General features: G+C 37.6%; 2 protein-coding genes and 1 pseudogene across 2 annotated transcripts; 2 read left to right on the forward strand and 1 right to left on the reverse strand.

Annotated features, from left to right (window-relative positions):
* The first annotated feature begins 323 nt into the window (after positions 1 to 323).
* Positions 324 to 1,286, forward strand: LOC109206478. The gene is made up of 2 exons (XM_019369299.1): positions 324 to 761; positions 915 to 1,286. The coding sequence occupies exons 1-2, from the start codon at positions 324 to 326 to the stop codon at positions 1,284 to 1,286; spliced, it is 810 nt and encodes a 269-aa protein (XP_019224844.1).
* Positions 1,287 to 7,843: 6,557 nt separating this feature from the next.
* On the forward strand, positions 7,844 to 11,441 carry LOC109206487 (annotated as a pseudogene).
* A 247-nt stretch (positions 11,442 to 11,688) lies between these two features.
* On the reverse strand, positions 11,689 to 12,525 carry LOC109206488. Its single transcript, XM_019369312.1, has one exon. The coding sequence runs from the start codon at positions 12,343 to 12,345 to the stop codon at positions 11,989 to 11,991; it is 357 nt and encodes a 118-aa protein (XP_019224857.1). The 5' UTR covers positions 12,346 to 12,525; the 3' UTR covers positions 11,689 to 11,988.
* Between the last annotated feature and the right edge of the window lie 104 nt (positions 12,526 to 12,629).

Below are 12,629 nucleotides of genomic sequence, written 5' to 3' on the forward strand. Positions count from 1 at the left end.
AATTTAGTTTGAATTTGAAATAATTTTGAACTAGTCTTTAGGAGTGAACTAGTCTCTAGGAGTTTGTTATTTTCAGCAGATTTTTTTGTGCTGATTTTTAGGTCTTTTAAGTTAGTATTTCTCTTATAAATTGTAGTCCAAATGCAGTAAAATTATATAGTATTTTCAGCTTCAGTTCCTTTTACATCTATTCCAGTATATTTTTTTTTATTTTCTTGTCATCTTCCCAGTTATTTCCCTTAATTTCTTTTATCAAGAACCAACAATTGGTATCAAGAGCCATCTTCTTAAGGGACCTAAGTAAAATCTTTTTCTTGAGTGAGATGGAGACTGAAATGAGTTTTTCTCAATTGGCTCCTCCAGTCTTTGATGGTGAAAATTACCAACTGTGGGCAGTGAGAATGGAGACTTACTTGGAGGCTTTAGATCTTTGGGAGGCCGTGGAAGAGGATTATGATGTTCTTCCGCTGCCTAACAATCCCACCGTAGCCCAGATCAAGAGTCACAAGGAAAAGAAAACCAGGAAATCAAAGGCGAAAGCAACTTTGTTTGCTGGGGTGTCTGCAACAATTTTCACGAGAGTTATGGCTCTCAAATCAGCAAAAGAAATCTGGGATTATCTGAAGGGAGAATATACAGGAGATGAAAGAATACGAGGCATGAAGGTGCTGAATTTAATAAGGGAATTCGAGTTGCAGAAAATGAAGGAATCTGAGACTGTCAAAGAATACTCAGATCGGTTGCTTGGCATTGTTAACAAGGTAAGATTGCTTGGTACTGAATTTAAAGATTCAAGAATTGTTGAAAAAATTCTTGTTACGGTGCCTGAAAAATATGAAGTATCCATAACTACCTTGGAAAATACAAAGCATCTATCTAAGATTACCTTGGCAGAATTGTTAAATACATTGCAGGCACAAGAGCAAAGGAGGCTTATGAGGCAAGATGGTATGGTTGAAGGAGCCCTGGCAGCCAACCACAAAATTCAAAGCAAGGGTAATAATGTTAAAAAAAATTACCCGCCTTGTCAGCACTGTGGCAAAAAAGGTCATCCACCATTCAAATGTTGGAAGAGGCCAGATGCAAAGTGCAAAATTTGCAACCAACTTGGTCATGAAGCTGTAATTTGCAAAGGCAAATATCAAAAGCATGAAGTAGATGCCCAAGTCGCCAATGAAGAAGAAGAAGATCACTTGTTTGTGGCAACTATTCTTTCAACCAAAAAATCTGATTTTTGGTTGATTGACAGTGGTTGTACCCTGTTTGTGATCCAAAGAAAGCACTAGAGCGGCGCACGATAAGCCAAGGCAGGCTAACGTGCACCTCTGATGGCTAGGAGACGCAAACAAACAACACCGGTGGTCGACGTTACCACGCCGGTGAACGCTAGATCGCAAACTATAACTCCGTTAACCTTTGAAAGTTTCTTACCAGCTGGGTTTCAACCGATTCGAGAAGAAGAGGAGCTAAGTGAAAATGAGCTGATGAACAATACGCAATGGAACAGTAATGCTGAGAACACAGAGATCTGTGTTCAGAAAGGGAAAGAGCAGCTACCAACGAGTCCAAAGCGACTCCAATTCTCAGAAGCTGGGTCATCAAAGCAAATCTCAAAGCCAGATCTGGAGTCAAAGGTCAAGGAAGTCGATGCAGAAGTACATGCAAAGGAGGCGAGGAAGCAGAACAGGTATTCTCAAATGGGGATGCAGCTGGAATATGTACCACCTAGCCACAGAGAAGGTAAGGTGATTATACAAATAGAGGAAGAAGATGTAAATGAGCTTAAGGAATATTGGGATAATGCGTTAATTGGATATGTTTTGGGGGATACACCATATGAGAAATCCATGGTGAACTATATAGAATCAGTGTGGGATTTTGTAGATAAACCCCAAATTCTATATCATCATGAAGGATACTATGTGTTTCGATTTTCAAATGTAAAGGACAAAGAAGCAGTAATGCAAGCAGGACCTTACAATTATCATAATAAACCATTGATATTACAAAACTGGGAGAGAGACTTTCAATTTGACCCTAAGTGTATCACTACAATTCCACTTTGGATCCAAATTCCTAGCCTATCAGTATGATATTGGACAACAGATGCACTAAGCAAGGTAGCAAGTGGTGTAGGGATTCCAATGTACACTGATAAATACACTGCTGAGTTAGGGAAAATCTCTTATGCACGAGTTCTAGTGAAAGTTGATATAACAAAACCACTGGTGGAGAGTGTTGAAATTATAACTCCTACGAGTGTTAAACAGCAGGAAATTGTGTATGAATGGAAACCTAGGTTCTGTGCTGAATGTTTACACTTTGGGCATGATGTCTTTGAATGCTGGAAGTCAAACAAGCCTGAGGAAACTGAAGAATTTCAAATTCCAAAGAGAAGAAATAGGGGCAGAAGAAGAAGAATCATCCAGGAATGGAAACCTAAAGAACAACAAGAGAAGGAAGAGAAGCAGGAAGAAACAAAGGGAGTGCAGAACCTCACAGGAGAGGAGGAAGAGTTACATGAAGGTGAAGCAAACCAGGAAGGCAAGAAGGTACAAAATGCTGCAGGAAAAGGGGAACAAAGCCAATCACTAGACAAGCAGCACTGTCATACTGAAGGAAGCAATGCAAATAGATTTCAGATATTATGTGAATTGAGCCAAACAGTTGCACAGGGAGGGGGTCTGGCTCCTGGTACTATACAACACCCCCCATGATCATTAGCACATGGAATATAAGGGGGCTAAACAAGCCCCACAAGCAAAAAGAGTTGAAAATCTTTTTGCAGAAGAATAAGGTAGATGTATTAGGATGTTTAGAAACAAGAGTAAAAGAGAAAAAAGGCAAAAACAATACTATACAGAGTAGTAAGAGACTGGGGTTATTGCTGCAACTATACAAAAGCAGAAAATGGCAGAATCTAGTTGATGTGGAAGGCAAATGTAGCACTAAATGTTGTCCAAGTTCATGAACAATGTATACATTGTGAAGTGAAGGATGCATTGTCTGGGAATCAGATTATGTTAACAATAGTATATGCTAGAAACAAGCAACAGGAGAGACTAAGCTTATGGAGTGAATTGCAAATGATGGGAAGCCAGATTCAAACCCCATGGCTTATAAGTGGGGACTTTAATAGTGTTCTAAGCACTGAGGATAGGTTGGGACTTCCAGTCACCATGAATGAGATAAAAGAGTTCAAGGAGTGTGTTGATTCAATCCAATTGACCACATTGAACACAAAAGGCTGCTTTTATACCTGGTGCAATAAACAACATGCAGATGATAGAGCGTATAGCAAAATTGATTGGGTCTTTGGCAACTTTGAGTGGATCAGAAACTATGGACATGTGGATGCTGTTTGTTTAGAACTAGGAGTATCAGATCATTCTCCTATAGTGATCCAAATCTGGAAGAGGAAGAATCTATATCCCAAACCATTCAAGATGTACATGGTGACAATGGAGCATAATGAGTTTAAACCCATGCTAGAAGACATATGGAGGCAGAAGAAAGAGTGTGATCCTATGGACAGTATATGGCAGAAATTGCAGCAATTGAAGACTGCAACAAAGGGACTGAATAAGGAGATGGCAAGTTATGAGAAAAGATTGAACTATCACAGGCAGCAATTAGAGTATGTGCAGAACAATCTGAAAATTAGTCCCCTTAATCAAGAAATGATAGAGGAAGAAAAGCAGATACTCCAGGACATAGAGAAATGGAGTACAATAGAAGAAAGAATTCTGAGGCAAAAATCAAGAGTAAACTGGATAGATTATGGAGATTCAAATTCCAAATATTTCTATGCCCAACTGAAGATGAGAGCAAGTAGGAATGCAATAACATCTGTTTATGATGCAGGGGGATCTAGAGTCACAGAACCTAAAGAAGTGGAAAGAGAATTTGTCACCTTTTTCAAGCAACTAATGGGGACTGATACTGGGATCAAACCATGTCCTAATACAGAGATTATTAAAGCAGGTGTGTGTCTATCATNCCAAGTCGCCAATGAAGAAGAAGAAGATCACTTGTTTGTGGCAACTATTCTTTCAACCAAAAAAATCTGATTTTTGGTTGATTGACAGTGGTTGTACAAACCACATGACATATGATATAAATCTTTTCAAAGAGTTCACGTCTATAGGAAATAAGAAAGTCAGAATTGGAAATGGTGATTATATTCTTGCTAAAGGAAAAGGAACTGTTGCAATCCCAACAAATTCAGGTACTAAGAAAATTTCAGATGTTCTTTATGTTCCTGATATTGATCAAAATTTATTAAGTGTTGGACAACTAATGGAAAAAGGATTTAAAGTATCCTTTGAAGATAAATATTATTTCATTTATGATGCAACTGGACTTGAGATTTTAAGGGTTAAAATGAGAGGTAAAAATTTCTCATTTGATCCAACCGAAGATGAAGAATGGAGCCAAAAGAATCTACTAAGTGCAGGTAATTCTCCAACTGAGGACATATGTGAAAATAAGGTAAGGAAGAAGTTGTCAATATTTCAGAAAATGCAATTCTGGAAGAAAGTTGACAAGTCTCAAGGCAAGATGCAAATGAAGCTGAAAAACGAGCCAACTTATTTCATTAACAATCATGAGATGCAGCAAAATACTGAAGTGAACTCGATTCACTGCAAGTCCAAAGATCTGTTGGCAGATTTACGTACAAAGTCGCTTCCAGTTAAAGGTTTACAAGGGACAAATTCAGAATTTGCAGCTTCAAAAGCAAGGAGGAGAGTTAGAAATATGCTTTAGAAGCTGCTCTCAGTAAAATTATTTTACTGTTTCAGCTATTTACTGCAGTAATTTAGTTTGAATTTGAAATAATTTTGAACTAGTCTTTAGGAGTGAACTAGTCTCTAGGAGTTTGTTATTTTCAGCAGATTTTGTGCTGATTTTTAGGTCTTTTAAGTTAGTATTTCTCTTATAAATTGTAGTCCAAATGCAGTAAAATTATATAGTATTTTCAGCTTCAGTTCCTTTTACATCTATTCCAGTATATTTTTTTATTTTCTTGTCATCTTCCCAGTTATTTCCCTTAATTTCGTTTATCAAGAACCAACAAAGTGAAAAAGAAATGTAGATGACTCAGATTCTGAAGTCAATGACAACTCTTTGAGAAAAGTAAGGCAACGACCATTATATACAAAGCTTAAAATGTTTTATTTATTCATTAGATGTTGAATGAAATGTTCGGAATTTGCTTCAAGACCATCTCCTTATTTCTTTTCTCCTACTTTAATTCAGCTCATTCAATGACGTACAAATATTCCTTCTGGCTTATAAGTGTTGAAGATAAGAACAACTGATCGTTTTTTTTTATGATGGTCATGTTCGGATCAGCTTGCGCGTACCTTAACTATTTCGATGAATACCTGTTATATCTTCCACCAACACAGGTACCTAGTAACTCTGCATCTTTGTTATCGCTAGGATTTGGTACACTCCTAATTTTTCATATGTAAAGGTAACATTATAAATTTGCTTGTTTGAGACTTCCACTTACCATGCAAAAGGTAAAATTTAATTAGTAACCCTCTGTTTGACGATAATTACTCGTTTAACGTAATGCCAAACGGGTAATCTTGATGACAAGTTTTAGATCCTTTCTAAGCCATAGTCTTCTCTCTTAGAAAACCAGAAAAATAGAAAATGAAACAGAGTATATAATAATCTCCTGACGTCAATTCAAATTTCTTGAAAGTCAACTCCAGGAAAAGAAAGAGGCTAGTCAATGCCACTATGATAAGGGTGTTCGTTGGTCGGTACGGTACGGTATTTAGGCATTTTGATTCGGTATTCGGTTTCTTAAAATCCTATACCAATACCGTACCTAATTAAATTCAATATGGTTCGGTTTTTCTCCTTTCGGTTTCGTTTTATTCGGTTCGGTAACTTCGGTTTATTCGGTTTGAATACTAACTAGTGCATAGAGCCATACAATCTAATATTCTTAATTAAAGCTCAAAAATACAAAACTAAAAATGTTTGTTGACAAAATTTTTGTCCAAAACTAGCAAATATCGACCCAAATAGAGAAACTTGTACATAAAAGAATATTTGATCATTAGAAATGTCTTGTTACTTGTTTAGAGTTAATTGATGAATTTTGAGAATAAAGGAAAGTAAAATTTAGACTTTTTATATTTATGTTATAATTGATAATATGTGTTTTGTGTAATATAATATATATTTCGGTACGGTATCGGTATTTCGGTATTTTATCTTGAAATACCAAATACCATACCTAATACCAAGTTTTTTAAAAACTTAAACCAAATACCATACCAAATACCAAAATACCGTATACCAAATACCAAAATTTTCGGTTTCGGTACGGTAATTCGGTATTTACCAAATTATGCCCAGCCCTACACTATGATCTAAGTTGCTCGGACTCGGGTGCGGATATCCGATACGGGGACGAATCCGAGTATCAGATTCGAAAAAATTTAAATTTTAAGATTCGGGGGTGCGGATCCGGATATGGATACGGGTGCGGAGATTCGGCTAATAAAAAATAGAGCTATAAGAATATTGTAAATTTTGAGAGATATTCTGTGAAAAACTTACATGAATATTGTAGAATCCAATCTATCGTTCTCCAAGATGGACGTTATTCTTTCATTCTCCTAAATCTATTTTATTTTTGATTTTGAGAAATCAAAATCTCAATTTTTCACCCAATTTGTCGATGGACTCCGGTCAAAATATCCGAAGTCAGTTGACCGAATCCGGGACGTATCCCGCTTCCGCTCCCGTCCCCGTCTCGTATCGGGACGGGGACGGCACCAAAATCAAAGAGTCCGCGCCACTTAGACTATGATAGGGGTACCACTTCGTCCTTGCATTATATATTCTGCTTGTTTACTAATAAATGGATTAATTAAACTCATGTTTTTTCCATGATAATTTGTGAAAAGCCATCTTCTTCTCAAGAATGTCTTTGTCAATGAGCATCTTGTATTTCATATGTGCTGTTTTGACCTTGTTCCAAAGTTCTTAGAACAAAATTAACTGGATTTATGTAGTACGCTCTTACTGCATTTCCTTATGGCCAAGAACCACAAAAGCACAGTTCTAACTAGGGATGGCAAACGGACGGGTCGGGTTGGATATGGCTCGGGTCGAAAACGGGTAATGAAAAAACGGATAAATTATCCGATCCCACCCATATTTAATAAGGATAAAAAACGGGTTAACTGCGAATACTATGGGTAACCATATTATCCATGACTTCTTGAATATGATCACTTTTGGGAGAATTCCTAATCTTTCAAACTTGAAGAGCCCCCAATTTGAGGCTTTACAAATGTAAATGTAAAAGTTAAACTCGTTGGTTATCCATTTTCTAAATGGATAATATGGTTCATATCCATATTTGATCCGCTTTTAAAAAGTTCATTATGCAATTCATTTTTTAGTGGATAATATGGGTGGTTAACTATTTTCTTTTAACCATTTTTGAAGCTTAAAACTGATGCAAATACATATGCTCTAAATCGGCTGCATTTCATCCTATAAAGCAGTTGAGTTTAAAAGAGAAAAGACGACCAAGCAAGAGTTTATTCAGAATGAGAAATATAGAAATTCCACCTTAATTTATTCTGAATCAGTTATCTTACAGAGAAAAGAGTGGAATTAACTTAATATAAAGCATTACGGTTAGTCAACCCGACCCTTGATTAATAAAAAGAAAATGGTTAGTCAACCCTCCCCTTGTCTTGCGTGCACCAATACGAAAGACAATATTTCGTTTTAAAAAAAAAAGGATATCCTTAATGCATATTTTGAAGAAAAGATTATGACAGCAATGATAATAAAAAGAAAATAGTTAGTCAACTTTCACTGCTTTTTCATTTCCAGTTCAGGAGATGGAAAATTCTTAATGCATATGCATATTTTAAAGAAAAGATTAGGCTGATCAATCATCAAAGTCAGAATCAATCTTGAAAAAAAAATAGCTAAACAATAAATTTTTGTTGATATGCCGTGGTACCTTGTTGTCTATTTTGTGTCTTATATAACCAGTGCTCCAATACCAAAAACAACATTTCTCAGAGATATCATCTTGCTCCTTGACATTTTCCAGAATGGATGTTTTTACCGTTTTTAATCTCCATACCTTCTTGTCTATCCATGTTGTACTTCCTGTTTTCTTATTCTTATTTTTCTCCCAATATGCTGCAGCTGCTACATTACTTGGCAATGAAACTGACAAACTTGCCTTACTCGGGTTCAAGTCCGAAATAACTGAAGATCCATCAGGAGTTTTGGCCTCTTGGAACGATTCTGTTCATTTCTGTCTGTGGACTGGAGTAAGATGTGGCCTGAGACAGGAAAGAGTCATTAGCTTGAATCTGAAGGGGCTAAGGTTGGCAGGTCCAGTCTCAGCTCATCTCGGAAATCTTTCCTTGCTCAATTCTCTTGACCTTGCAGAAAATTCCTTCCATGATCAAATTCCTCGACAACTCAGCAGGCTGTCCAGGCTACAAAACCTGAATTTGAGTTTTAACTATCTAGGAGGGGAAATTCCAGTTAATCTATCACATTGTGTTAACCTCAAGAGCCTTGTCCTCGACCACAACAATCTTGTCGGACAGATTCCTGACGAAGTTGGATCATTAACGAGGTTAGTGAAATTGTATCTCAAAAATAACAATCTGACAGGAGTCTTTCCAGGTTCTATTGGAAATCTTACATCTTTACAAGAGTTGTATTTATCGTTTAACAATCTAGAGGGAGAATTACCAGCTTCTTTAGCTCGATTGACCAAGTTGAGACAGCTTGGATTGTCTGTAAATAGCTTATCTGGGGAGTTCCCTCCTCCGTTATACAATTTGTCATCCCTGGAATTAATAGCGCTTTCCCATAACAACTTTTCTGGTAATCTCAGATCCGATTTAGGCCATTACTTCCCTAACCTCCAAAAACTTTACTTGGCAGAATGTCAATTTACTGGTTCCATACCATCCTCTTTGGCTAATGCTTCGAAATTGCTACAGCTTGATTTTCCTGTAAACAATTTCACTGGAAATATACCTAAGAGTTTTGGTAACTTGGGAAATTTACTGTGGCTCAATGTTGGGAGTAACCATCTTGGATACGGTAAGCACGATGACCTCAACTTTGTAAGTTCTCTTACCAATTGCAGCAGTCTACTGACACTCCATTTTGGAGACAACCAGTATGGAGGTACATTACCCCATTCAATAGCCAACCTTTCTAGTCAGTTACAACGCCTACTTCTCAACGAAAATAGAATTGGTGGAAGCATACCCAAAGAGATCTCAAACCTGGTAAACTTGAATCTACTTGACATGAGTTACAACAATCTTACAGGTGGCATTCCAGATTCTATTGGAAGACTTACAAACTTGGGACGTCTCGACTTGGGTAACAATCTCTTGATGAAAGGGGTCATCCCTTCTTCACTAGGAAATCTCACTAAACTCGTGTATCTTTATTTGGGATATAACGGTTTAGAGGGTAACATACCTTCAACCTTGGGGAACTGTAACCAACTGCTAAGATTGGACATTGCTGAAAACAATCTGACTGGAAGTATACCACAGGAACTTAGTGCTCTCTCATCCCTCACAAAAATTTATGCATATTATAACTCTTTTACGGGTCCGTTGCCAGCATACATTGGTAACTGGAGTCAACTTACTTATCTTGATTTTTCTTACAACAATTTTTCGGGTATGATTCCACAAACTCTGGGAAAATGCTTGTCCTTGGGGGAAATCTATATGAAGGGAAACTCCCTACAAGGGACCATTCCCGATTTAGAAGATTTACAGGATCTCCAGTTCTTAGATCTTTCCCTCAACAACCTATCAGGGCCAATCCCTCAATTCATTGCAAATCTTACTTCCTTACTCTCCTTTAACTTATCTTTTAACAATCTAGAGGGCGAGGTTCCTGTCACCGGAATATTTTCAAATGTGACTGCAGATGTATTTGTCGGGAACTCCAAGCTTTGTGGTGGGATTCAAGAGCTGCATTTACCACCTTGTGTTTATCAAGAAACTCAAAAAACACGGAAGAAGCATGTACTTGCCCTCAAGTTTATATTGATCATTGTTTTTGTTGCTTCACTTTCAATCCTGGCCTTGTTAGTAGTTTTCCTTTGTTTGAGAAGAAATTTGAAAAAAGATCAACCAGCTGATAGATCAAAATCTGCAAACTTCTATCCCAATATTTCTTACGAAGAGCTCCGCAATGCAACTGGTGGATTTTCTTCTGAAAATCTGATTGGCTCTGGCAGCTTCGGAACTGTTTACAAGGGATCTTTGGCCTCTGATGGGGCGGTCGTTGCTGTCAAGGTACTCAATCTCCAGCATCAAGGTGCTTCTAAAAGCTTCATAGCAGAATGCCAAGCATTGAGAAACACTAGGCACCGGAACCTTGTTAAAGTCATCACAGCATGCTCTGGTTCTGATTATAAGGGAAACGAGTTTAAAGCTTTGGTGTTTGAGTTCATGCAGAACGGGAGCTTGGAAGAGTGGCTGCATCCAAAGGCAGAGACACAAAGGTGCAGCTTGACAATTCTTCAGAGAATACATATTATACTAGATGTGGCTTCTGCACTGCATTATCTTCATCATCAGTGCCAAACACCCATGATTCACTGTGATATAAAACCACAGAACATTCTTCTTGATGAAGATCTCACAGCTCATCTTGGAGATTTTGGTTTGGTTAGACTCGTTCCTGGATTCAGTATAGAACCCAATCTACATCAGTTTAGCTCACTTGGAGTTATGGGAACCATTGGCTATGCAGCTCCAGGTAAACTAAAACTGTGAAAACACAGACTGAAAAACATACGATATGAAATTACAGTTTATATATAGAATACACAATTGTTTTCTTCTAATAATAGTGGTTAATTTATAAGCTCAAATTCTTGCTGCAGAATACGGCATCGGTGGTAAGGTCTCCATTTTAGGAGATATGTACAGTTTTGGAATCCTAATATTGGAGATATTCACTGGAAGAAGACCCACAGACACCTTGTTCCAAGAAAGCTCAAGTCTCCATCACTTTGTGAAAACAGCATTACCAGATAGAGCAATGAAGATTCTGGACAAAACAGCTCTAAATGGTGACATAATGTGGAAACCAACCAATGGAGAAGAATACTGGGCCACTATGAAGAAAGAACAGATGGAATGCTTGGTTCGCATTCTTGAGATTGGAGTTGCATGTTCAGCTGAATCCCCAAGAGACAGATTGACCATGAGACAAGTTTACAGTAAGTTGACACAAATCAGAGAAGATTTTCTAGGAGCAGAAGAAGTGAAGAGGCGATTGAGGCCATAGGTTACAAGTGAAAGCATTGGATTTTAATCTAAAATGTATTGCTAGTCTTACATTCCGTCAATTTGGTAAGAAAATGTGAAAGCATTGTATTTATAACAGGTTTCAAATTGCAGTAGAATTTTCAGTATGCAGAAGAACTAAAGTAGTACGTAGCATATTAATGGCTTTAGTTTAGGGGAAATTACATGTTAGTTCTAGACTTCTATATTAGGGTGGAAGAATCGATGCATTAAGTATCTGCTAATAAACCACAAAATATGGTAAAGTCTAAGTAATTGAGGAAGAACTCGGCATCTACAGAATGCTTGAATCCATCATTGTATTGTTTATAGATAGTCCTACAAATAGTAAAAAATCAAATTTCTATTTAGAGTGATTCTCCTTAACAAGATATTGAAAATTGGCGACTGATCATGTCGTGCCAAAATGAAATTTACTTCTTAGGGAAAAATTAGATAATCAATAAAGGCAACGATACTCATAGTGTTCCACAAGAAGATTCCACTGTTACAGGGCATAAAGCTGGGGCCAAACTCTAATGTCAAATTATAGTAAGCCCCGAGGTAAGCTAACATCATAGGATAATTTGAACCCGAAACAGTAAAATTACAAGGATTGATAGACGATACCTAAAAAGATAGGGATTCATTTGCAGTAACGGTCAGCTTTCTTCTTGACCCGGTCATCAAGGGCATCCTCAACGGACTTGACTTTTGCATTCGGGCCGTACCCGAATTTCTTAGCCTCGACAGGGAACAATTCATCGTATTTCCTACGCTTAGCGGCGTCAATCGTATAAGTATCATCGGGAGCGGCGTCGGTATCTTGTTCAGTAGCGGCAACGGCGGCGTCACCGGTCAAGGGCTCGTCGGAAACGACGTCATCGGTGGACTTGTTCTTCTTTTTCTTCTTCTTCTTGTCGATTGCTTTGCTGCGGCTGGCTACTGCGCCTCCCTTGAAGGTTAACCGACCTCCTTTCACTTTCTCGTATGGGTCCGACATGGATCTTCCTTTGCTTTCGTTGCTTTGTTCTCTTTTTTTTGCAACTACGAGCTTGAAGGGGGGATAGAGGGGTTAATTCCTGCTGATTTACTAATTTGACAGGTAATAATAAGATTTTGTAACACAAATTGTGAAAAAGCATGGTATGAACAATATGGTAAATTTTAGCTGAAATAAGGGTTGATACTTTATGTGGCTTGAGGGCAACTGACATGGGCAATAGTTAATATATATAAGATTGAGTAGGAAAGAAACAAAGACATAAGCCTCAAAGGAATCAAACC

Source organism: Nicotiana attenuata, unplaced genomic scaffold (assembly GCF_001879085.1).
Source record: "Nicotiana attenuata strain UT unplaced genomic scaffold, NIATTr2, whole genome shotgun sequence".
NCBI lineage: Eukaryota > Viridiplantae > Streptophyta > Magnoliopsida > Solanales > Solanaceae > Nicotiana > Nicotiana attenuata.

Excerpts from the sequence above, each read along its gene's own strand:
- LOC109206488 (XM_019369312.1), bottom strand. The coding sequence starts at position 12,345 with ATGTCGGACCCATACGAGAAAGTGAAAGGAGGTCGGTTAACCTTCAAG.
- LOC109206478 (XM_019369299.1), top strand. The coding sequence starts at position 324 with ATGGAGACTGAAATGAGTTTTTCTCAATTGGCTCCTCCAGTCTTTGAT. Across the intron at positions 762-914 it reads TGCTTGGCATTGTTAACAAG|GCACAAGAGCAAAGGAGGCT; the intron begins GTAAGATTGCTT and ends AATACATTGCAG.